We start from the raw sequence: 26,851 nt of genomic DNA, 5'->3' as shown, positions 1-26,851 counted from the left end.
GAATAATAAGTATGTATTTTATTTATAATTTAAATCTACAGAGTGAAACTACTATGTATAATAAAATACCTTATATCTTTTTTTTGTATAACTGTAACCAACCCTAGTAACGGGGCGCCATTTTTTGAAGCATCTTTGAGCTAAGTATAACTATTAACTAATATCTTATAGGTAGGTATCCATTCAATACCTTAATAATAAATTATGACGAAAATAATGATCACTAACAAGAATTCACCTTTTTGGCTGTATAAAGTATAAGCAACTGCCTTTCACTTAGTTTAATTGAAAAAATCTGTCTGAAGCATCAAGAATGAAGAACCTCTCTTCATGAGGCTTGTCACAGCCAGGCCCAAGATACTGCCGCCTGAGTTCAAGGTCAGGGGGCGCAGACAGGTCACCCTGGAGAATGTTATAGGCTTGTTCTATAGTATTCTCAATTTCTGACTTCAGCTCCTGAAATTTTGTTTTGATAAGTACCCTACATTAATATATTATTAGGTAAGTACAATAACTAGACACGTGCGAGTCAAAATACGCACAAGGTAGAGTTCTGTAGTCATGCTTATAAAAACGTTTTTCTGTAAACAAAGAACAAAGACAATTACTTTACATTGCTTGTTTTATTACGGAACCTTAAAACAGTACAGCAGCGGGCCTCGCACATTATGCTATACCTACTAAGGCCATTACGAACGTGCGAACGGGGTTATAAATCATTACGATCTCGGGCTGTGAGAATGCCGCTAAAGTCGTTATCGATAAAGGGATGCCGTTCGAACGCAGGTAGTAGACGGAGGTAAAAAGTGTGGACGTGGTTTTTATAACATGTTATAGCCTATCGACAAATCCTTTTGTTGCTGTTACACACAGCACCCATCGGGTTCCAGTCCTATAAGGCCTGGAAGTGCGAGCATGAGGTCCGATAAAAATGATTTAAGGCCCAGTTCGCACGTTCGTAAAAGCCCGAGTATAGCTAATTGACGCGTTGTCAGTAGCGTTATGAAGTAGGTAGGTATAGGTAGGTAGCGTTGTGGTACTCGCCTCATACAGGTCCGGCAAGCGGCGCGCGCGTTCTGCCAGCGCGGCGTGCAGGTGATACAGCAGCAGGCCGCGCAGGTGCGCGTCGCCCGCGCCCAGCGCCGCCACCGTGCGCAGCGTGCCGCGGCACAGCCTCTCTTTCAGCTCCAGACGACTCTCCGACAGCTCTGAAAATATGTGAAACTAGCTTATGCTCGCGACTTCGTCCGCGTGGACTACAAAATTTCAATACCCTATTTCACCCCCTTAGGAGTTGAATTTTCAAAAATCCTTTCTTAGCGGATGCCTACGTCATAATAGCTATCTGCATGCCAAATTTCAGCCCGATCCGTCCAGTAGTTTGAGCTGTGCGTTGATAGATCAGTCAGTCAGTCAGTCAGTCATTCAGTCAGTCAGTCAGTCAGTCACCTTTTCCTTTTATATATATAGATAAATAGGTTACATCTTGCTTATAGCTATTAGGTACCTACCCTGCCTATATGAACTGTCAACTGGTCGCTGAGTACAGGGTCTCATGGTGCACCTTACTAATTATCTAATGGCTACTACCCTATATTGTAAACCCTATTAGCCTATTATACTAGGATTACTAAGTAAATTATCTAATCTGTGACTAGACGTACTAGGTAAGTGAAGTCGTTTGTACCGTCATCGGTCATCCGCTAGCGCGCAGTCGCGTAGGTAGTGGTAGGTAGATTCGAATTATGAAGCTGTTTTTAAATCTATTTTTCCCGGGGACTATCTTAAGGCTGTAGTTTTTTTTATAATAATAATTTATCTTTAAATTAGTCAATTCTCGCATAGAAAAAGTTATAGATTTATGCACTATCTATTTAGGTACCTACGCATAAAAAGCAAAACTTTTTTAGGGCTATCGACTACCAACGACGGTTAAAAATAAGGTACCTAACTATTGAGGTACCTATTCACATTTCACACCATAAATACTCCTCAGAAATTATAATAATATATGGATCATTTAAATTACTACTAGGTCTGTTTTCTAGTCAACGGCTATACACCTATAAAAAGGAAAAAAAACCATTTTCTAACACTTAAAACCGTTGCCGCGTGACTATTTGTCTACTTAGTGGTATTTAGAATTTCCATACTGAATAAATAAATCAATACAAGTTCGCATGATTCATATTTCCAATTTATTTATTTGAGGAATTAACAACAATGAGTGAAAAATATTATGACTAGGTAAATAGTGGACATTGATTTCCATACTTGGATTCCCCGTTATCATGGAAAACACTTCTTTCCATAGGTAACAAAAACAAAAATTAACATAAAAATAAAGCATACAACTATTCATTCTAGTCTAGAGAGCTTGCATAATAATATGTACCTTAACTATATTTATAGTAGGTATAAACGTGTGTTTGAAAGTTTGAATGCGTGTAAGTTTGTCACTTGTGTGTGTGAAATAATGTAGATAATAATATTATTATCATAAGCACAATAAAATCTGGGAAATGCTGCTACGATAGTCGATAGATTTCTAATTTGCCTAATCTTGGCAAACGGAATCGGCCGGTAGGTAGGTAGGTACCTAAGTACATAATATAGTAAAATAGTTGGCAGTGAATTCGAACTCAAGAATTTATAGCGCCCCATGCATATCATAAATGAGATTGCAATGGATATCGCTGTCATCAAATAATCATTAATTTCAAGTCAAACTATTAATTAATACAACGCGTAGGTAACTCTTGCACTATACCCACTATCATAATTTTCTATGCCAAATGAGTTTAATAAGCCGGACGATCGTGATGTAAAGGAATTCGTATATATACGAGTAAGTATTTATCCTATCGAGAATTTCATTTTACACGTGCTAATTATTGAAATAATAATCAAATGACTTTAAAATTTAAATTATTTGTTTAAGAATAAGATCCACGTTGCGGAAGAAAACAGTGCTTTGTCAATTTGTCACTGAAACTTTTAGGATATTTTATTGCCATAAACTATCGGTAAATTCTAGCACCAAGCGTTTGAAATTTTTCTGAGAGTGTTTTTAAGTAGTAGACGGTAAAGTACTAACGGGAGAGGTAAGCCAATCCACCTGGATACCACGTGTGGTCGTGCATTTTTCGCGGCGGCACCCATGTCAACGGCGATCAATCGAATAACTGATGCACGCGTGTCGCGTAATAATCGTCACTGATTTTATTCACTTGCCCAGTGCGGCGTGTCAGGACACACTGAACGCAATTCCGTTAATGATTTTAAAAATTTATACACGGCCTTAAAACTGTAATACGCAATAGACACTCGCGTTTACGATCTTTGAGGTTTGTGAAATGGCGCAGTTTTCTGACGCGCCCACGCAGCCGCAAACTGCAATTATTGTACTGAATTATGTGAATAATTCACCACATGGTCACGTTTTAGACAACAAAATATATAAAGGAGCTTGCTATGAGATACCTACCTACCGCAAACTCAACACTTCATTAATCTATTTGGAGGTCTTTCAACTTAAATGACATAAGATTTAATGACGGGCTTGTATTAAATCCGTTTAGACGCGATACGATGAAATACGCATTTTTACTAAATAAGACCTTCCATTTACCAAGTCCATAGCTACTAAGTAATATCAGTACCTAGCCTTATTATAAATGCGAAAGTGTGTTTGTTTGTTGGTTTATTGGTTTGTTGGTTTGTCCTTCAATCACGTCGCAACGGTGCATCGGATTGACGTGATTTTTTGCATGGGTATAGATAAAGACCCGGAGAGTGACATAGGCTACTTTTCATCCCGGAAAATCAAAGAGTTCCCACGGAATTTTTAAAAATCTAATTCCACGCGGACGAAGTCGCGGGCATCAGCTAGTAATAAATAGTCTGGTTAGAAAGATCGTACCTAATTAGCATGAAATAATTATTTTAAAACTTTAACCGTGTTATTATAGTGTTAAAAATATAACTCTGGAAAGTTTGGGGTTAATGTGGGTCTCTAATCAAAAGTGGGCGGAGTACATTGCTCTTGTTTATTTTTATATCTGGAAGAAAACATGTGTCAAAAACCACATCTTCATGGCTGCCATCATCATGAGGCATCCAGACTTATACAATGGATTGATTGTTATTTATATCTGGCGGGAATGGACTATGAGTCATATTTAATTGTTAACTATTTGAATCAACATATTTTGTGTCATGTTTAACATCTAGCTGATTTAATTGTTACGTTAATGATTTGTGACGTCACAGGAAGTATCATTTAGTTCAATCACTTTGCAATTTGTAAAATACTGGAAGTTAAATAATACCAACCTTTAGAATATGTCAGTTTTGCTGTCCTGTCAAATTAGTATAAAAAGCGTAGGTTTAATAAAAATGGCGGTCAATTGTGAGAATTAAGTCGAAGGCGCAAGCTATGCTTAAAAATACAGTGAAGTGAAATTGGAAACTGACTATTATTGAAGACCATCCCTATACTTCTGCAACATTTCAGAAGTGGGATACTAAGAAGAGAAGAGAGCAGAACATTGAAGAATGTCAAAGATTTTTTTTTTTTCTCTTCTGAAAACACCACGCCTCTGCTTAGAAAATTACGCCGCGGGCCTATATCGACGCAAACTCATCTTCAAGATGCGACCAGAGGACTTTTCTGTGTATTATAACATCAGAGGACTTGAAGTTGAAATATCTACGTGCAAAATTGCGGTCTACAATACCAATACCAGACGCCCTACTTACTTTATTGAGAGTACCTACTTATCGTCATCGGAAAATTGTGGAAGAATCTACTACTTCAGCGCGGGCTTCAAGATGTAGAAAAGGGGATTAAAGTTCAACTACGTCTTTGCCACGCGTGAACAAGAAGCGCTGCTGTAATCTACTGACGATGACGGATCAATCACGAGCCACGGGGTTGCTGATGTCAACAAATCCGGCATCGGGTGATCGGGGCGCAACGAGCCACGCCGCGCCGCGCCGCCCGTGCCGGCCGCTACGAGCCACGCCGCGCCGTGCGGGACGCAAGGGCAGCGACTCCTGTGTCGCCATAGCAACAAGTCGAGCATACCTACACTCGGTGAGTCGTATTACATCTAACCAACAAATTTTCTAAGCATAATATGCAAATTACTCTCATAATATTACATTAGTGCAGATAGAATCTTTGCCTACCTACATTGATCCCGGAAGTTATTTTTTGTAAAATGAGTTAAAAATACCATAAGTATCTAAAGATTTCATCATGAGGAGAGGCTTTAGGTGCACTCAAATAATATAATCACTTTATGTAATAATTTGTGTAAAATAATGTGCATGTGTGTGTAATTACAAAAAAATTGGTGTATACTTTTTGTGATCTCTCCGATGTAGGTCTGATTATCATTATCACTAGGCAGCCGATAAAATTAAATAACCTTTGTACACGTTACTAAGTACTCCAGTCACCGCAAATCCTGAGGAATAAATCGAATCACAAAATCTGACCACCGCATAGGTCCATGAGTCCCATGACTACCGCCTCATAGGGTGGCTCAGTGTGCTGATTAATACAATATTTAATGTTCTTATTCGTAACTAAAATAACTTATGCTATTCCATCTCTGGAGAGTTTATCTGCATTGAAGTATGTATGCTACTTTATAAACGTAGGTGATGTAGTAAGTAGATTCTGTTCCGGTTTCAAAACTAAAGGCTCATACATATAAATATTAATCTTGGTTTCCAAGTTGTTGGTCTGATTTGTTCGGATCGGCCGCAATCAGTTCACCACGAGACTTTAAATACGAGGACATTTGAATTATTTAATCCTTACCCAACTTTAGTGACTGTGTGACCTATTCATGCTTAACTTCTGGTAAATTAAAACTACCTGACTATTCATAAGCACTTTTAAAAAGTTTACATGAATAAAAAAAAAAACATTCTATTCTATTCTATTCTAATGACTTTCCAATATAATGTCTGTGTGACTTATCCAAGTTAAAAACTGTGTGAGAAACCCAATAAAACTAAGAAAACTACAATACGTCTAGCCAACTAATCTTAATGTAACAAAATTTATAAAATTAATTAAACACCTTGAAGACCAGAAAATAGAGCCAGATTAATGTTGGAAATTTAATTTTTGCTAGGAACTGTGTGTACTGAATTCTTTTTAGATAAGTAGTCATAGATACACTATTTCAAAGTCAAAACATTTATTCAAATTGGGTAACATTGTACACTTTTTGATCGTTAATTGTTGAATTTGTAAAACAATAATGTAATGGTGATCATTAATTACTTAAACTTGAAACTAAAGCTACGAGGGTTCTAAACGCGCCCAGACCTGAGAATAGCCGACAAAAACTCAGCAACTATTTTTTTTAATTTATATTTTGTTTATTTGACTAACCAACAACAATGACGACTCGAATTTATTGTTCCTACGTTAAAAATCAATCTTACGAAAAATTTTAAGAAAAATTCTCGACATAAATTACAAACGTAAACTTAAAAAAAAAAAGAGCAATCTATATAGTGTGTAATAATTACCTACGGATCACTACTACCGGTTTCACTAACAGCAATACCACGATGTTACAAGTTGAGCTGCACATTTTTCTTACCTACCCACTATCTCAAATATTATGTAGGTTACCAGGTTTTGTGGCATTGAATTTAACAAAAATAATGCCCTGTACAGTGTACATTCTATAACTTTAATAAAAAATAAATAAGTTAAAACAAAATTCATACACAATAAAACTAAGTAGGTATTTATATAAAAGAGACTATCGTAACTAAAAGATAGATAGCGTACAGGTTAACCATTGGCTAGTACAGATGAAATTCAGTAGGTAATAGGATTATGCTTACAAGTTAATAAGTAATAGTAAGATAGGTTTACGAATTGCAGGAAGACAATAATGTTACAATGACAGCAGTGGGTCAGTTGCGGATAAACTGTATCAAATATTATTACAATCTCAATTATTGTGATAGGCCGATTTTTAGGTATTCTTGTTGCATCAATGCATGATAGCTGATGAGTGATGGTGAGCATCAACCAATTATAGGTGATTACGATCGTGAACTATTATTTTTCGAGCACGGTCGTCATGACTTCGAAGCATAAAATTACTAAACTGACAACGAAATATGTAGTTGAAAAAAAGACTGATGTGCAAAATTAAGCGGGCAGGGCTCAGTTCAGTGCTTTCTTCATACAAACGTAGGAGGGTAATTACTACATTATTTGATATGATATGCTCAAAACTAAGTATTACATCGGTTTGTCTTGCCATTATCTAGGTTTATTGATATATTAAACATTAAAAAAAATATTGATTTGAAAGTTACGAGCCTCAAAAGATTCCTATTTTAACACTAAATTTATGACGACTTTGGGCGTAAATAAATAATTAGGGTATGAAAATTCTAAAGCAAATTAACACTAGACATAGTTTATTTATTCATTAGTTGAAATATTCTATTTTGCGAACATACATTTAGTATTTTTGTTTTCTCAAAATACTTTTCCTATACCCTTGATTTCAGTAAAAATCATCGTGCTTCTCACCTTTCTCATACAATGTCAAGTGAAAAGCATACAGGTTAGGTCGAGCGTACTGCGCCACCTTAATAAAATGGTCTCATGAGTCATGACGTCAGCTGTTATAAACTTATCTGGATAGACAAGTACCTACCTACAATTTTGGATTGCAGATACAACGAAATCGTTTACATTTCATCAATTTCAAACACCCACCTACTGGTAATCAAATGTTACCATTATGTATTACCTAAATACTATAGCAAAACATTTAAAGTAATGATTAAAAGAGGAACATTAATAACAATTTTGATTAGAAGTAGTTGATAACTTAATAAATCAACTGAATATTTTATATGGTATATGCTATTAATATGTAGGTACATATTTGTAATAAAATTAAGTATCAATCAAGTGAATACTGTTCGGTATTTCTCTTTTGTCAGGTGACTGATGGTGCGAAAGCGGGGATGTTATCTGAGTGCCGTGAGACACGGCCTCTCCAGGATGGCCGAATGTCAAAAACCACATCTTCATGGCTGCCATCATCATGAGGCATCCAGACTTATACAATGGATTGATTGTTATTTATATCTGGCGGGAATGGACTATGAGTCATATTTAATTGTTAACTATTTGAATCAACATATTTTGTGTCATGTTTAACATCTAGCTGATTTAATTGTTACGTTAATGATTTGTGACGTCACAGGAAGTATCATTTAGTTCAATCACTTTGCAATTTGTAAAATACTGGAAGTTAAATAATACCAACCTTTAGAATATGTCAGTTTTGCTGTCCTGTCAAATTAGTATAAAAAGCGTAGGTTTAATAAAAATGGCGGTCAATTGTGAGAATTAAGTCGAAGGCGCAAGCTATGCTTAAAAATACAGTGAAGTGAAATTGGAAACTGACTATTATTGAAGACCATCCCTATACTTCTGCAACACATGTTAATAACGCTCTTTATTCCTTTCTTAAATCCATAAGAGATTAAGTAGGTACTTAAATTTTATGTGTATTTGTACCTACGTTTAAAACTATATTTTATGTAAATACTTAAAAGTTTTTTTTTTTTTTTTTTTTTATTTTATTTATTGATCAAACATAGGTACACTTAAACATACTTACTTACGAGAACTAATACATAAAATACATAATAACAAAACCAATTTGTTAAGTAGGTAGGTATACAGAAAAATCGACTGTCCCTAAGCTAGGTATACACCTGTGTTTTAGGCGACAGCACTCTCCTTAAAATTGATGGCTCATTTTATATACAAAAGAAAAGGAATCTGCATGTAAGGTAGATATTATAAAATTTAACATGCTTACTATAATTATTAGAACTATAACTATTAGTGAGTGTATGTGTGTGTTTGTGTGTGTGTGTGTGTGTGTGTGTGTGTGTGTGTGTGTGTGTGTGTGTGTGTGTGTGTGTGTGTGTGTGTGTGTGTGTGTGTGTGTGTGTGTGTGTGGGTGTGGGTGTGTGTATTATATATTTATTTTGTAAATAATAATGTATATTTTAATAATATATTGTAATATATATTTGATATAATATATTATATTAATTTTTTATAATTTATAATATATAATTATTATTTATAATATATAATAATTTATAATTAATTATATTAATTTATTTATTTTATTGTTTACTGTTTTACCCGACTACGCAACGCAAAGGACCTAGTTTAGCTAAACGTTTCCTATTATTTTTGTTTGACTTTCATGACGTACACAGACATCCGCTAAGAAAGGACTTTTGAAAATTCAAAGGGGGTAAATTAATAGTGGTTTAAAATTTGTGTAGTCCATGCGGACGAAGTCCCGAGAACAATCCTTCCAATCAAACTATCGAGAACCTAAATAATATAATTTGCCTTCTTTCTGTTATAAGTTTAAGTGTCCGTTCACACAGACCGGCTCGGACCGGAGAGCAGATGTTTGATAGCGATTAAAATAGAGTGTTGGATAGTTGATATAAGGTTTATTTTTACATATCACCTCTTTTGTTATTGAGAATGCCGGAGAGCAAACCTTACGCGGTTAGTGTGAAAAAATAAAAGGAGCCGACCGGCTACGTATGATTTCTGATGACACGCTCTTCCGCTCTCGCACAGCCGAACAGCTCCGTTTGCGTACTCTTTCAGTACAGTGCTCTTTCAGCCGCTCTATGTGAAACAAAGCTTGGTCGCTCCGGCCAGTTCCAACCGTACGCGCGCCGGAGCGGAGGTCTGTATGTAAAGAAGAGCACCGTCCCATTCTGTCCGAGCCCAGTCTGTGTGAACGGACACTTCTCGCACTTGTCCGGATATTATTTATTTATGTAGTTACTCGTAGATCGTGTCTCTCATGTCGGAAACGATCTTTATCCTAACAACGAGACAAAAGAAGAACATAACACTTTGTATTTATATAGCGATGACGAGCGCTCGACAGAAATACGTTATTAGCGCTTCCAGTATAATTGGACGTGTTTTCAACAACAAAAATGTTTAAAAACCGGCCAAGTGCGAGACTGTGTCGCGCACCGAGGGTTGTCATTTTTTGCATGATAAATCCAAACCAAAACTATTGTGAATAAAAATATGTAAGTAAAATCGGTTTTAGAATGTATAGGTAAAGCCCTTTCATATGATACACCACTTGGTATATTAATCTTATTTTGAAAGGTGAAAATACTAATTATTTGATTATGAACACATTTTAATTTTTTTTGTGTGTGTGTGTAAGGGTGGTAAATTGGGCGGAATGGAAATATACCCGGATACGGAATAATCTACCACCTTACAAAGATTAGAGGAAAAAAATAATTTACTTTACTTGATCTATCTACCTAGTAAAGAATAGAAGCTAGCCGTCGACTCCCTTGTAATGTATATGAGGTGTTATAAATGAAATTTGCTAGATGTTAGGCAAAATTGTTTTTAATGTAACTTTTACCGGGGTCGCTTAATACATAGTGATGGCTAATAATGCTTAGTTATTCTAGCTTAATGCCAAGACTTAATTTAGATACATTAGAATGCCTTAGGTAGATAGTACATAAAATCTATGTTTTAAATTTAAGATGCCATTGGCATGGAATAGACAATGACACAGTAAAATTCATAAAATTGTTTCAAAATAAAAGCTCAGTAGTAAAGACAGGGTTCTTACTGTACACATACACTAAGAAGGTTCACTAAACTGTTCCAGGATACAAACATTTGCTTACTTGTAGGTGCGAAGACTGCAAGGTAGCTGGACGGCATCGGCCAAGATCCAAAACTCAATTTATTTGATTCTTCACAACCGAAATGTTTCATTACAAAGATTTTCACCAAGTCTTATCCATAGAAATTAAGTTGCCAACGTGAATGTGCAAAAGAAATAAATACGGAAAACGAAAGCGAAATACGAAAACCGAAAACTAAAAACGGAAACGCAAACGGAAACCCTGTAACAAAGAAAAACAAGATTATAATTTGTGCTGTGTGAAAATTTCGACACGTGGAATTTTCCCGATCAAACACAACTCACCTATTGAACTCCTGGCCACCAATGGTTTTCAGGAGTCCACCCACAACCCATTATCCTCATTTATTTGGGAAGGTAAAATAACTGGAACTGAAGGGAAATCATGAAATTAGGATTTTCTCTAACCAAACCGCCATTTTGTCGAATCCACATTACTTGATTTTTCACTCACCATAATTGATGAAACATTGAAATACGTTAGGATGACTAAATTTATAACTATTGTATTTTCCCAGGCGAAGCCATGGGCGAAAAGGAGTGAGATTTTCCTGGAACGAAAAAATTCGTCTTCACATGTTGACTCCAGAAAAATTCTAAATCTCACCAATCGGTGTTGCCAGACGCAACCCGAGTGTGGCCGCTCTCATTTAGTTTGATCATGAAGCCAATTCATTTTTGAATATTTGCGGAACCTAAGGATATATTATAAGAACCGTTTTGTTAATGACTTAACAATAAACAAATGATATTATGGTTTTATTTCATTATTTTGTTTTATTTTTACGACAATTGACAACGAAGCAAACGCCATCTATTGTGGCTCGAATGAACTCTGAACATCGACCCACGCGTAGTTCTGCACCTTGATGCTAGGTGGCACCAACATACTTTGAACAAAATAGATTTTAATTAAAAGCGAAACGCTAATTAGTAGTTCAAAATTTACAACGTCACAATACTTCCCCTCCTACGAAAAGGTTCAACAGGTTGAACCACGCTGCCCTCAGCGTCATCCAACAACTACTAACAATTTGCCTGAAACAAACAAAAAAAAACACAGAAGTTACGCGTGAACGCACATCTACTACTAACAAGGAAAATTGTCTAACAAAATAAATATACTGAAAACAGTGTAAGGTTTTATACATTATACTTAACTACACAACCCTAACTTCTAAAAAGAATATATACAAAAAAAACTTCATGGTGTCTAAGACACTTGAGTGGAAACATCTTGGCATCATTCTTCAGCTGACTGATAGAATGCGTCTAGGCCTACGGTGGTTCACTCTTTTAAACTACCATCTTAATATTTGTTACTCAACAATACGGAAAAACTGGTTGTGAACGGGTCCATCTGATATGGCAACCGTTCTCTATCCCATTCGGAAAAATAAAACCGAATCAAAATCGGAATATGAGAAAAAAAACGAAATAACTCTCCTAGAAAATAGATCTCGGAACAGAATCGGAAAAATAACAGAAATGATCCATTATCTAGAAGGAAAACGAAAACAAAACACAAAACCCCCCCTTTTCGTTATCCCCAAAGTACGATATTTGCATTTTTACTTTCTCAACCGGTTGGTCTACCACAAGCATTCCAATCATCACATATTCATCCCTACATACATCCACTACATTCCTCCTCAACTGAACCATGGTAATGTAACTGTTAACTCAGAACATCACTACACTCATTCAAATTCCTAATTGAATATTGATAACTTAAATATTCAAACAGTTTAGACCAAACTAAGTAATGGCAAATATCTACTTCTTAATATCCTTAATATGCCAAGTGCCTATTGGGTGGTTGTCAGCTACTCTAACTAGTTCGTAAACCAAAGGTGACAAAACCTTGACAACCCTGCACTTTTCATACTTAGGTGCCAGCTTAGCTGCGAAAAAATTTGTAGCGTCGCTTTGTGGATAGGTCTTTTTCCACACTATATCCCCAACAGAATAGCTTGCAGACCTACGCCTTAAGTTGTAATGCGTTGCATACTCTGCATGAGCCTGAAACAAATTTCTCCTAACCTGACCAAATATGTCCTCAAAAGTTCCAAACTTTCCTGCGTATTCCTCCCTTGGAATTCCGGCCTCGTACTCCTTATCCGTGTCCTTATAGAAGGAACCATTTAAAACCGGTTCTCTAGCGTGGACAAGGAAGAACGGGGAGAATCCAGTGGATTCATTAACCGCACTGTTTATGGCGAACTGGACCTTGTACAGGTTTTCGTCCCAGGACCTGTGGTTATCTTTCACAAAAGCGGCTACAGCAGTCATAACAACCTTATTGTACCTCTCAACAAGGTTAACTTGCGGAGTGTACAGTGGTGTGTAGTGTAATTTCGGAATATTATAACGCTTAATGAGATTACGGAATTCAGATCCTGTAAATTGGGACCCATTGTCCACAATCACAGTCTCTGGAACACTATGGTTCAAAAATACAAAATTCTCTAGCGCTTTAACAACAGCGGCACCTGTGGCACGCCGTAACGGAAACAACATTGTATATTTCGAAAAACAACACGTCACCACAAAAAGAAATGTAAATCCTGATTTAGACCTAGGCAAAGGTCCGACTAAATCAGCCGAAATGACCTGAAAAGGTCTCTCGCAGACTTTAGGCTTCCCTAGCAGACCTGGAGTGGCTGATGTCGTGTGTTTATACGCAGAGCAAGTATCACAATTCTTAACGTACTCAACCACGTCCTTATACATACCACGCCAAAAATATCTGAGGGATAATCTGCGATGAGTTTTGAACACACCAAAATGACCTGCAGTTGCATCTGCATGGTTTTGTTGCATAATTCTAAGGATGTCGTTCTTGTGGACTACCTCTTTCCAGTCGAACTCACTGAGAAGCTGGTATTTACATTTACTGTAACGATATAGTTTATCGTTCAAAATACAAAAATTCGGAAAATTTGCTGGATTGATTTTACAGCCATTAAATGTTTTGTCATACCAGTCATCTACCAAAACTTGTTGACTAGAGTTATCATTACGATCACCAACTACATCTACGTGTATGAGTCTCGACAAGGTATCCGGAACTACATTATCACAACCCTTCCTATGTTCGATAACAAAATTATACTGTGATAATCTACAACCCCATCTGGCGAGTCGTCCTGAGGGATTTTCTAAATTTAAGAACCACTTTAGGGATGCATGGTCTGTGATAATTGTGACTGGCTTGGAACCAAAATAAGCCTGAAATTTCTCCACTGCAAAAATCACAGCTAGAGCCTCGCGTTCCGTCGCGCTGTAATTCCTTTCGTTTTTATTTAGGCTCCTACTGACATACGCAATGGGATGATCGCAACCATCGGTTTCTTGCGTTAGCATACCGCCAACACCATATGCAGAAGCATCACAATGTATTTTGAATGGTTTTTCAAAATTCGGTACCGCAAGAACAGGTGCGGTTACCAACGCATTCTTCAATGTATTAAATGCTACCTCTGCCTGTTCGCTCCACTCAAATTTAGGTGCGTTCTTTCCTTTACTCGTTAGTCTATTGAGTGGTGCAGCGATGGTTGAAAAATTCCTAATAAAGCGCCTGTACCAAGAACAAGTGCCTAGGAAAATCTTTACCTCCTGTGCAGTTTTTGGGGTCGGAAAGTTCAAAACTGCGGCAACTTTTCCAGGATCTGTGCGTAAACCAAATTCATCCACTATATACCCTAAATATTTCAAAGAGTTTCGAAAAAAATTACATTTATCAAAATTTATGGATAGTTGAGCCATTTTTAGTTTATCCAGAACTCTGTTTAATAAAATTAAATGGGTTTCAAAATCAGCAGAACAAATAACAATATCATCTATATAACAAAATACTATTCCATTTTCAATATCACTACAAAAATTTTGATTAAATAACTGGTCCATTAACCTCTGCTGTCGTGCTGGTGCACCGCATAGGCCAAACGGCATGACTTTAAATTTGAATAACCCTCTACCAGGAACTGTAAAACTGGTTTTTTCCTGAGAGTCGTTAGCTAATGGAATTTGCCAGAAACTTGAACTTAAATCAATCGATGATAAAAACCTTGCCTCTTTCAAGCTATCTAGAATTTGTGGAATGTACGGTATTGAGTATGAATCCCCCTTTGTCACTGAATTTAATTTCCTGCAATCTAGGCAAAATCTCCAGTCTCCATTTGCCTTTTTCACTAAAATTGCTGGGTTATTCCAAGGGCTTTCACTCGGAGTAACTACGTCCATTTCCAGCATCCTATCTAACTCTTTACTTAAAGCTTCCTTCTTTTCGGGAGAAAGTGGATATTGTTTTATTTTTATTGGCAAGGCTTCACCGGTGTCAATAACATGTTCAATTAATTTTGTTCTACCCAATCCAATTTTCTCTGAAGAAATATCTAAAAATTTATTTACTACAGATTGGGCTAATTCTTTCTGTTGAGATGATAAGTTTTCAAAAGAAGTGATGGTATGAATTTGTTCATTATCAATCGCACAAATATTGTAAAATTGAGAAGGTGCCTTAATTAATTCTAAATTATCAAAAATTCCAGGGGCTAACTGAAATGTTTTCCAAAAGTCACAGCCAAAAATAACATCCGCTATTATAGAGGGTACTACAAAAATTTTATTATGTGAGTTACGGAATTATAAGTAATCGGAATAAACATATAACCCATGCAATCAAGTTTGTCTCCATTTGCCACTGAAAATGTGGTATCAATACTGCTATGCAATTTATAACCGAATCTCAAAAAAACCTTGTGCGCCTGGTTACCCAAAATTGACGCGCAAGCACCGGAATCTAGTAAACCTGTAATCTCAAAACCGTCAACAAAAACCTTTAAATGTGGCCTAAAGTCTCGTTTATCCACTGAATACAGAACTGTGTCAGGTAAAAGGGATGTTTTGTTGTTAATGACCAAGTTCTTTACTTGTGTCTCTGCACAGTTCTTACTAATTAGTTTTTTGAATTTTTGTCCGGAGCGGGTTTACTAATCGCCTTTTTACTACAACTTGGACATGTCTTTACTGTAAAGTTCTGACGTCCACACGAAAAACATCTAATAAATTTCGGAACTGTCCTGCAAAATTTAAAGGAATGGTTACCCTTGCCGCACTTGTAACATAGTTGTTTATTTGTTTTCGTAAAACCAGTGCCTTTACTTGTATCAACCTTAGGTGCAGGTGTGACTGAAAGTGTGTTTATCTGTTTTGTCACTTGTTTGTAAGCAAACTCTGAACTTAAAGTTGCCTTACTGTTAGTAGGCTCAGAAAATAAGGCGGAACGCTGCCTCGCAGCCTCTAGTTTGCGACACTTTTCCTTCAACATTGCGACAGACTTAATGTCAACAAGAGCTAATTGTTCTGAGTAAAAAGGGCGAATATTATGTAATAAAATTTGTAACTTTTGTTCTTCGGAAAGTGGTGTTGACAACCTTGAAAACATGCAAAACATTACAGCGAAATAGATAGACACAGGTTCTTCAGAGCCTTGTGTTCTTGCTCGAATTTCACCTAGCAACCTGTAGTCATAATCTACTGCATCAAATTCCTCTAAAAATAAAGTTTTCAATTCTGACCAAGACGAAACTTGACATTTGTTGCCTCTGTACCATAACAATGCTCGGCCTGTAAAAAGATGAAATGCAGAAACAAATAATTTTCCATCTGAAACGCCATAAGATCTTTTATATTCCTCAACGCGTTCGATGAAACTGCGCGGATCACCCTGTCCGTTGAAATTTAACTTCCACTTGGCAACATTTTTATCACCAGTGCAGTCAACGGCGGTACTCTCGGAATCCAGTGATTCGTCGTGAGACGACTCATTGTCAGCATCTAATCTGGAAATCAAACTCTGCAACTTTGTATGTAATTCACTCTTCCTACTTATTAAGCTGAGTTCGGAACACTGTATTCTCAAAATTCTAAAGTACAAATGTGAAGCTAAAGCTTTAGACCTACAGAGGGCATGTCTATCTTTAGTGTCAGAACACTTTTTTAATAAATCTTCTAAGTCTTGAAGTTTTTTAGTAATAACCCCTAACTCACTTTCAGAAGTGAAATCCGTCTCTAAAATTGATTCAGAAGGAATTTCCTGAATTAATTGTTTTAACTGTTTCTTTAAACCTAGCACTGTAGGTGCTGGAGTTTCGGAACGAATGGATACCTCATAACACAATTCGTCCTTCAAAAGTGAATGAAACTGGGCAAAAGTCTGTTCCATTGTGTTAAGTCAAAACACATTTAACAAAATATCGAGCTTGTGTAACTGTCTATGTTTAGCCTTATACAAATTGGTTAAACACAAACACAAAAGAAGTTATTTAAACTATTAAATATACACAAGCAAAATACACAACAAAAACAATATTCTTAAGTCTATCCTAACTATTTTATCAATTATGTTCCTATTCCAAAATATTGTTAATAATACAAGCACATATTATTACTATAGTAAACAAAATATAACAAAATAAAACTTCCCAAAATTGAATAAATGATTGTAAGGTGCAGTATCCCCTTTATGAGTACACAGTGTGTTACAACCTTTACAATTACAAAAGTAAACTGGCAACAAAGTTGCAATGAACTCTGACTAGCATATTATCTTTCAAAAAAAAAACAAAGAGATTGTGCAATGGTTTGATGACTGTTACTTTACACTTTTAACACATAACCTAAAATACAACAAAATCTGTTTCTAAATGTCACTTTAAACTACCAGCATTCACTTAAACTTAACATGTTTTGTGTGTGAAGTAGCTTTTATCATAACCTTAACACAGCTCTAAACAAAATTTCAACAAAATAATGAAGTATCAAGTCACTGAAAAAAAATTGTTCATAACTTCATACTTGAACTTAGTGTAATCTCTGAATATAGTTTATATATTTAGTTTCACAAGTTGTAACTCTTAGTATTTATAAATGTATGTGTGTAACTAGTTAACAGCACATAGCGTTTCAAAACTTTAATTATACTAAGTTACCGGAATTTTCAAACATAAGATGTACTTACTATTGAAAGCAATACCCAACAACAACTCAGTTAAGCAATGTTTATTACTAAACTGAAGGCAAACATTCACTTATACACCTCAAAGGTAAGTCAAATAACATAATTGAACGGCATAAGCACCATTTATAATGTGTTAATTAAATAAGAGAAAAAAAAAACCAATGTTGGACTATACTCAGAAAATTACTTAAACTATCAAACAAAATTTCTAACTATTAGTTATTATTTAGTTAGTTAACCATAAAAACAGCTTAGTGCTCTTTGCAATGTGTCACTACTTAGAAAATTGTACAATCAGCGGAGTACATTTCATAAAATTTACAAAATTTCTCAAAATATACAGAAATAACTATATAAAAAAACGTTCGGGCGCCATTTGTAAGGGTGGTAAATTGGGCGGAATGGAAATATACCCGGATACGGAATAATCTACCACCTTACAAAGATTAGAGGAAAAAAATAATTTACTTTACTTGATCTATCTACCTAGTAAAGAATAGAAGCTAGCCGTCGACTCCCTTGTAATGTATATGAGGTGTTATAAATGAAATTTGCTAGATGTTAGGCAAAATTGTTTTTAATGTAACTTTTACCGGGGTCGCTTAATACATAGTGATGGCTAATAATGCTTAGTTATTCTAGCTTAATGCCAAGACTTAATTTAGATACATTAGAATGCCTTAGGTAGATAGTACATAAAATCTATGTTTTAAATTTAAGATGCCATTGGCATGGAATAGACAATGACACAGTAAAATTCATAAAATTGTTTCAAAATAAAAGCTCAGTAGTAAAGACAGGGTTCTTACTGTACACATACACTAAGAAGGTTCACTAAACTGTTCCAGGATACAAACATTTGCTTACTTGTAGGTGCGAAGACTGCAAGGTAGCTGGACGGCATCGGCCAAGATCCAAAACTCAATTTATTTGATTCTTCACAACCGAAATGTTTCATTACAAAGATTTTCACCAAGTCTTATCCATAGAAATTAAGTTGCCAACGTGAATGTGCAAAAGAAATAAATACGGAAAACGAAAGCGAAATACGAAAACCGAAAACTAAAAACGGAAACGCAAACGGAAACCCTGTAACAAAGAAAAACAAGATTATAATTTGTGCTGTGTGAAAATTTCGACACGTGGAATTTTCCCGATCAAACACAACTCACCTATTGAACTCCTGGCCACCAATGGTTTTCAGGAGTCCACCCACAACCCATTATCCTCATTTATTTGGGAAGGTAAAATAACTGGAACTGAAGGGAAATCATGAAATTAGGATTTTCTCTAACCAAACCGCCATTTTGTCGAATCCACATTACTTGATTTTTCACTCACCATAATTGATGAAACATTGAAATACGTTAGGATGACTAAATTTATAACTATTGTATTTTCCCAGGCGAAGCCATGGGCGAAAAGGAGTGAGATTTTCCTGGAACGAAAAAATTCGTCTTCACATGTTGACTCCAGAAAAATTCTAAATCTCACCAATCGGTGTTGCCAGACGCAACCCGAGTGTGGCCGCTCTCATTTAGTTTGATCATGAAGCCAATTCATTTTTGAATATTTGCGGAACCTAAGGATATATTATAAGAACCGTTTTGTTAATGACTTAACAATAAACAAATGATATTATGGTTTTATTTCATTATTTTGTTTTATTTTTACGACAATTGACAACGAAGCAAACGCCATCTATTGTGGCTCGAATGAACTCTGAACATCGACCCACGCGTAGTTCTGCACCTTGATGCTAGGTGGCACCAACATACTTTGAACAAAATAGATTTTAATTAAAAGCGAAACGCTAATTAGTAGTTCAAAATTTACAACGTCACAGTAACCACTAATTCACTGTTTTCGGATTTTTCCCTTTAGGTACGTGTGCTACAAGACCTGCCTACCTGCCAAATTTCATGATTCTAGGTCGGGACGTATAGGTTTCTTGATAGACAGACAGACAACGGCAACGACGATAAGGGTTCTTTTTCCTTTTGAGGTACGGAACCGTAAAAAGGAACTCTTATAGGATCACTTCGTTATCTGTCTAGCTGTCTGTCAAGACCAAGGGAATCAAAACCTATAGGGTAGGTAGTAGCCCCACCACCATCACCATTTGATGTACCATTAACCCCTAGAATCATGCACTGCCTTATAGCACAAGAAAATCCGAAGACGGAGAATTTGTGGTTACATCAAAAAAATATATATTAAAGTGTTATTTCTTCAACGATGGTACGGAACACTTCGTGTGCGGGTGGGACTCACATTTGACCGGTTTTCATTTCATAAAAATCTTCTTAGTTTTCCATCTGCAAAAAGGTACGACCCTCGATAGTAGGTTTAAGTCTCTGGTAATGTGAAACAAGCAGCAAACACGAGTTAGTTTATGTGTTCATGTACAAGTAAGCGTCGTGTAAATTAACCTTGTCAATTATTACGCAAAATTAATTATAATTATTAATATGTTTGTATGCGTTTCGCTTAGTAGACATTTAGATCAGGGTAACAGAGGCTATTACCACAGTGTGTTATAAATGACTACACTAGCTGGTAAATAAAACAATTGTCAGAACTCAGACCTGGGGCGCGTTTGGACTTTTTTGGAACCCTCGTAGCTTTAGTTTTTAAGTTCGCGTAAAAATTTTCACCACTAAGTATATCATCTTACAAATGCAACAACCGACTTTCAAAAAGTGTAATTTATTACCTACTAGATGACGCCCGCGACTTCGTCTGCGTGGATTTAAGTTTATGAAAAATCCCGTGGGAACTCTTTCATTTTCCGGAATAAAAAGTTTCATCAAAATCGGTTAAACAGTTGGGCCGTGAAAAGCTAGCAGACAGACACACTTTCGCTTATAATACTAGTATGGATTTTGAATAAACCATTTGATTTGATATTTCATTTGAGAACAACCTGTTGGTCCTGATACTTTCCTGATATTATGATGTACCTTGGAAATTAACCTTTACCTTTACACATGGACTTTGTTGCCATCGATGTATGTTGCCTATTGGAAAGGAGACTAAGCCATTGTCATCGTGAATCATGATTAACCCATCACCGGCCCGCTACTGAACGCAGATTGAAAAGGGCTTAATTAGGCTTAAGAGGCATTAAGCATCATTTCGTTAAACGATAATTTCTACAGGCGGTTAAATACAAAAGTCATTATGCGGAGATTTTTCTCACTTTATATTGAAATACTTATGTGACGAAAAGCATAAATATTATGTAGGTTAGAGATATGTTTTTAAAAACGTTGCAGCAGATTCCAGGATTAAGTATCCCAAAATTGCAATCAAAACAAATCACAAACTATAAATAAAATAGTAGTTCTAAATATATAATACTATCGGCTAGCTGATGTAAAGGAAAATTTAGTTGAACTAGCGACGCAAAATAATACTAATATTATTCTTTTAACTCGACGCGAATATTTACTAAAAATACCTATCGAATAGGATTTTGAGAAATCTTAATACTGTAAAATTCCTAATACATATAGGTATAGTCCGCGACGGGTTGAGATGGCAATCGGGGTATGAGTTGGGGGGACCCCCCCACACACGCACGTCAACCGCGCTTGCACCGGGTTCGCGCAGGAGCTCTGCGGATATCTACTCGTGTGCTGCGGATGTGCAGGGCGTTCCTTCCCCGATTGCCATCTCGACCTGTCGCGTACTATATAATGAGTAATTGACGCCTCATATTTCCTGACGTCAGTTTATATTGTGCTTTGTGTTTTAAATTATTAAAGCCTAAGCGCGCGGTCCACGTAATTCAAAGCCGCGAAAATGGTTATATACACGTATATAGATCTATGAAAACCTTGACATAATGAAAACCGCATCTGGTCCTAGAAATCCTACACGCTGCATATGTCATTATACCTAATAGCCTCGCTTATCTCAGCCACTCAGGGATATAGGCTAGATTCTTGATTTAGGTGTTGCACAGGAATACCTAAGTAGAGGATTGCGTGTAACGAAATTGATAGTTTTGCTTTCTTAATGTACAGTAAGGCCTTGTGTCTATCATCATCATCAACCCATCGCCAGCTCACTATTGAGCACTGGTCTCCTCTCAGAATAAGAAGGGTTTAGGAAAGGAAGTCAGCCATAGTCCACCACGCTGGCTAAGTGCAAATTGGTAGACTTCATACAACTTTGAGAACAGTATGGAGAGCTCTCAGGCATCCAAATTTCCAGGACCGACAAGAGATATTGTAGTGCACAACTTACAAATGCATCCTATAAAGTGCATACACAGATTCACTTTCTTTGCCTTTACTGCCTTGATATTTCCGAAACAGGAGCGACGGCTTTATATTAGGTATGTGCTTTCCGAAACACGGGGTCAAACACCGCTAACTTCCTATCTCTGTGCTAGCACTGAGAATTTTTTGACAGAAAATTCAAAACCTGACTTTTTTTGGCCAGGCCCAGGTAATCTAACTCAGCGCCTGTTTCATCCGCAATTGAACATGCTAATCACTAAACCAATGAGGCAGTTGATGTATCTATAGTGGTATGTACCTATATGAAGTATGAGGAAGCATAGCAAATTACGAGACGGAATTCGGAAACCAAGATTGAGGACGTATGTCGGTGAGCGTCATCTCTTAGAATTCAGATGAACGAGAAAACAAACTGTAGGTAGGTATTATGATGTGAACAGCGAATACGTCTTTCTAGTACGGTCTACGCATGGTCTACGCGGTACGGATAGATTTTCATGAACTCCACAGGTGGCAGCACGGATCTGAAATGACGCTATCTATTCATGAAAATCTACTATAAAATTCGATTTTTCTTTCAGAGACGAAAGAATGAAACCATAGAAAATAATGTATTTTGATTAATGCATCTACCTGTGATGTGCAGCAATGAAATATTTTGCAAGTACCTATGTACCTACCTATAAGTAGGTGGACCAGAATCTCATGAAAATTTTTGAAGTGGGATTCCGGAGTTAGCAGCGCTGTAGGTACTCTGTGAGTATCCTGTGTACATAGTGCACTGTGGTGAATATTGTGGTGAATTATTAATATTCACCACAAAGTACTATGTAGGTACATGGGGTGTTCGCGGAGTAGGTACAGTGTTGCTAAATTTGGAATTTCATTTCATGATTGATATTATTATAACCTAACCTAATAGAATTCTAAGGCATATTTTAATGTATAAAACGGGTACATACTACATACCACGATTAATTTTTGTTTTTATTTGTCGATATTTCAACCCAATTGCACGGGTCGTGGTCACGACGGGACTGCGGTGCTGCGAGAGATGAAAATTAATCGTGGTATGTACCCGTTTTATACATTAAAATATGTCGTTGAACCACGAAATAAGCTTAAAATCATTAGAATTCTAAGGGTCCGGATTTCGTGGTTCGATCTATGTTTTTACGGTGAAATAAAACATCGTGAGGAAACCTGCATATCTGAGAGTTTTCCATAATATTCTCAAATGTCTTTGAAGTCTGCTTATCCGCACTTGGCCAGCGTGGTGGACTATGGCCTAAGCAATCCGTTCTACCTCATGATCTTAGAATGACCTCTCATTCTGAGATCAGAGAAGAGGGGAAGACGACGTTGGGTTGTGATGATGATGATGATGATTTAAAATGTTATTAATTAAATAGTATGTACCTAATGTGTTAGAATATATACGAGCGTATAATATGTGTTGTATGTATTGTATGTATGTATGTATGTATGTGTTTAGGAGTTGATTTTTTACGAAGATGATATTATTATCTGATCTGAAACACCTGTGACATGTCGTAGTTTCATAGATGTATCAGATAAAACAAGATTGATCTTGTAAGTGTATTTATAAAAACAGTATATAAGTAAATAAAAATAATATCTTACCATCCCACCGGAATCCTTCGGCTTCACCTAACACCCAAATAAGTCGACATTGCAGATCAATAACGATTTGATTAGTTTTTGGAATATATTTAGTGATTCGGTTTAAAAAATAGTTTTCTAATGCAGCAACATTTTCAAAGTCTAACGACCCCACCAGGCTTCCAAGAGCACTTTGTACAGCACAAATATTACTACTCGGTACTCTGAGGCCACAGTCCAGACATCGCCAAGCGGTGTTAGTTTTTAATGGTTCCAGAGGTAACATAGATCCCGGACATTCGGTGGAGAAGCATTTCAGAGCTGCTAAGAGGGTACCACGTTCAGTAGGATCAGCACATCGGTCACATTTGCAAAAAAAATGCTTGGTTTTATAAAGGTGAAGTCTTCTAGCAGGCGTGCCCCAGAGCATCCCCGAATAGCACGTGAATATTTCAGTACCGATTCGTATTGGTTTCACAGCTTTCACAGTCATCTGTGAATCGAAGTTAAAAGTATGCCTCGTATTTGATACACAATTGTGATTCATTATAGACGAAACGGGGTATAAACCTCGCAAACTCATCTCCTTTTTCCCATACGGAGTAGCCATTTGAAATGCATTAGCATCCAATACACATGAGACAAAAGTCATAAACTGTTCCACTTGCGATGGTATGTCAAAATATTCCTTTAAACTTCTAATTTCGCTTCCATGTTGTGGTGAAACATGTGCTTGAAGCGATGTTAGCAGATTTCTTTGCTCCTCGTTCAATAACAATGCTCGTATTGCCGTTAGTGAGCGGGACAATAGTGTGTCATCAACGTCCTCAATCGGCACTTTGTTAGGCCAACAGGAAATTATACTACAGTCACTGAAATGTACATCACTATTTTCACACTCTTCTGAACATAATAACAATGCACACTTTGAACACTTAAAAAACGCATCGCTAACAATTTTCCTACAGACAGTGCAGCCTCTTTGGACGTTAGTTCCGGATCGTGGACCGGAGACGAGCGGATGATCGACAAATAATACTTCACCGGCTTTGATATCTTCTGTGGCTACGAGGCCGCGCCCTCCTAATGGGGATTCAAATATCGCCCATTTCTTTGAAGATTGTAGTTTGTCGGTGTAGGTGTCAAGACCAAGATGTCGGTTGACTATTAGGGACAATTGCTCTATCGACATCATCCTGTCGCAACTCGACCGGTGCCGGTGCTGCACTGAGCATTCACTACGATTACACGCATCACTGAGTTTGATAACACTAACTGAGTACTGGCCGAATATACATACATCGTCCAAACCATTCGCGGTCTTCTCGTTAATTACCTGGGTCCGAGAGACGTGCGCGGGCCGCGTGTTCTAAGTAGCAGACATACCTGTCTTTTTTCACTCGACGCTTGCCAAATTTATATTGCCAGGCAGTATTGAATAGTGAACTCTATAATTAAAAAGTAGTACGCGTAGAACACCAATACACAAATATTCTGTGTAAACATTAGCTAACACCGATATCAGCACGTGATCAGTAAAGATGTTCATTTTCATGTAACGCACATGCAGCTTTTTAGTATTTTCTCTTGAATATTGAATTAGCTCTACAAAAATTAGTAGAGTTATAATTTATTTATAGAATAGCCCATGTGAAGTTAAATCTATACCTACTGATAAAACAGTAACTACTTAGACGTTTTCTGAACATTAAGTATGAGTATTTTGAAAATTTCAATCGAAGGAAGAAGGAATCAATATATTATGTATAGGTACGAGTAGGTAGAACAAATAATAGTGTTTTTTACCCAAAGGGTAAAACGGGATCCTATTACTAAGATTCCGCGGTCCGTCCGTCTGTCTGTCTGTCACAGATGATGTATTTCTGTTGTTGCTATAGCCTATAACAACAAATATTAAAAACAGAATAAAATAAATATTTAAGGGGGCTCCCATACAACCGACATGATGTCACTCTATAACTCGCCAACTTTCGCTTTTAACAACTGTTACGTTTTTCAGGTAGATTTCATGAAAATTTAGTGAAACTTTGATATAAGTAAACCTATATTTTCGGAGAGGAGCACGGAACTACTCAACAGGTAACAGCAAAATACCTATAGGCGATAGCTTATAGTCAAAAGTAGACATTTAAATATAAGTACTTAGTAAATAAATTCTACATAACAATACCTACCTACCACACATATTTTCATTTCAGTTCGATTTTGGTAAAAGAATGTTGGTATCTAAGTTTCTTAGTGCAAATCTTGATGATTGGTTTCATTATCATTCAGAATAATATTATATTTTCACTCATTCATATATTTTGTCTATGGAATAGTTAGACCTCCCGTGCGAAGCGGGTCAACTGGTAGATAGTAAATATATTAAAGATTAGGTCAGATAATAATATTCATCATCATCATCATCATGATCAACCTATCACCGGCTCACTACAGAGCACGGGTCTCCTCTCAGAGTGAGAAGGGTTTTGGCTATAGTCTTACCACGCTGGCCATGTGCGGATTGGTAGACTTCACACACCTTTGAGAACATTATGGAGAACTCTCAGGCATGCAGGTTTCCTGTGATATTTAATTAATTAAAACGCACATGACTGAAAAGTTAGAGGTGCGTGCCCGCGATCGAACCCCCGACCTCCGATTAGAAGGCGGACGTCCTAACCACTAGGCTATCACAGCTTCACGTACTTAAAATATTATGTAGCTCGAATCAAAAATTAAGTATGGTCAAGGCAATAACATTTTAACTATTCATTCATTCTTTTACAGACAAAAGTAATACATTGATGATGATGATGATTTCTTTTAAAATGTTAATATATATTCCCAAAAATATTTATATTCAAATTATCAACACAAAAGATAGTGCAGCGTGTCCAACTTAATTGTATTATCACGTATGTTCACTATTGTTTCAGCTATATTTGGGTTCAGAAACATAAATAGAATGCCATGGTAAATGGATCGCATTCAGTATATTTAACTCGTTAACCAGTTGGCAGCCGATTTCCTTGTCTCTTAGTCACCAAGATTTACGATGGTTATCTAACTACTTTTATACTGATGATTAAAGTTTAGATGTTCGTAATTTACCAACGAAATTATCCACACTACTTAATATAATTGCGAAA

At 36.5% G+C, this 26,851-nt stretch overlaps 1 protein-coding gene across 2 annotated transcripts; it reads right to left on the bottom strand.

Annotated features, from left to right (window-relative positions):
- Nucleotides 1-7: 7 nt before the first annotated feature.
- LOC117986932 (SET domain-containing protein SmydA-8-like) lies at nt 8-25,073 on the bottom strand. 2 transcript variants are annotated; one of them, XM_034973894.2, is made up of 3 exons: nt 23,718-25,073; nt 1,045-1,208; nt 8-456 (listed from the first exon to the last, which is right to left on the bottom strand). In XM_034973894.2, the coding sequence occupies exons 1-3, from the start codon at nt 24,889-24,891 to the stop codon at nt 277-279; spliced, it is 1,518 nt and encodes a 505-aa protein (XP_034829785.1). In that variant the 5' UTR covers nt 24,892-25,073; the 3' UTR covers nt 8-276. The 2 variants fall into 2 exon arrangements, with proteins under 2 accessions (XP_034829785.1, XP_069354754.1); XM_069498653.1 differs by lacking the exon at nt 23,718-25,073 and adding an exon at nt 3,098-3,412.
- Between the last annotated feature and the right edge of the window lie 1,778 nt (nt 25,074-26,851).

Source organism: Maniola hyperantus, chromosome 1, assembly GCF_902806685.2.
Source record: "Maniola hyperantus chromosome 1, iAphHyp1.2, whole genome shotgun sequence".
NCBI lineage: Eukaryota > Metazoa > Arthropoda > Insecta > Lepidoptera > Nymphalidae > Maniola > Maniola hyperantus.
This window is presented reverse-complemented; position numbering and strand designations above follow the sequence as displayed.

Bases quoted from the DNA above. Each gene is read 5' to 3' on its own strand.
- LOC117986932 (XM_034973894.2), bottom strand. From the start codon at position 24,891: ATGATGTCGATAGAGCAATTGTCCCTAATAGTCAACCGACATCTTGGT. The intron at 1,209-23,717 runs GTAAGATATTAT...ACATATTTTCAG, and splicing joins CGAAGGATTCCGGTGGGATG to AGCTGTCGGAGAGTCGTCTG. The intron at 457-1,044 runs GCGAGTACCACA...ACAAAATTTCAG, and splicing joins GCTTGCCGGACCTGTATGAG to GAGCTGAAGTCAGAAATTGA.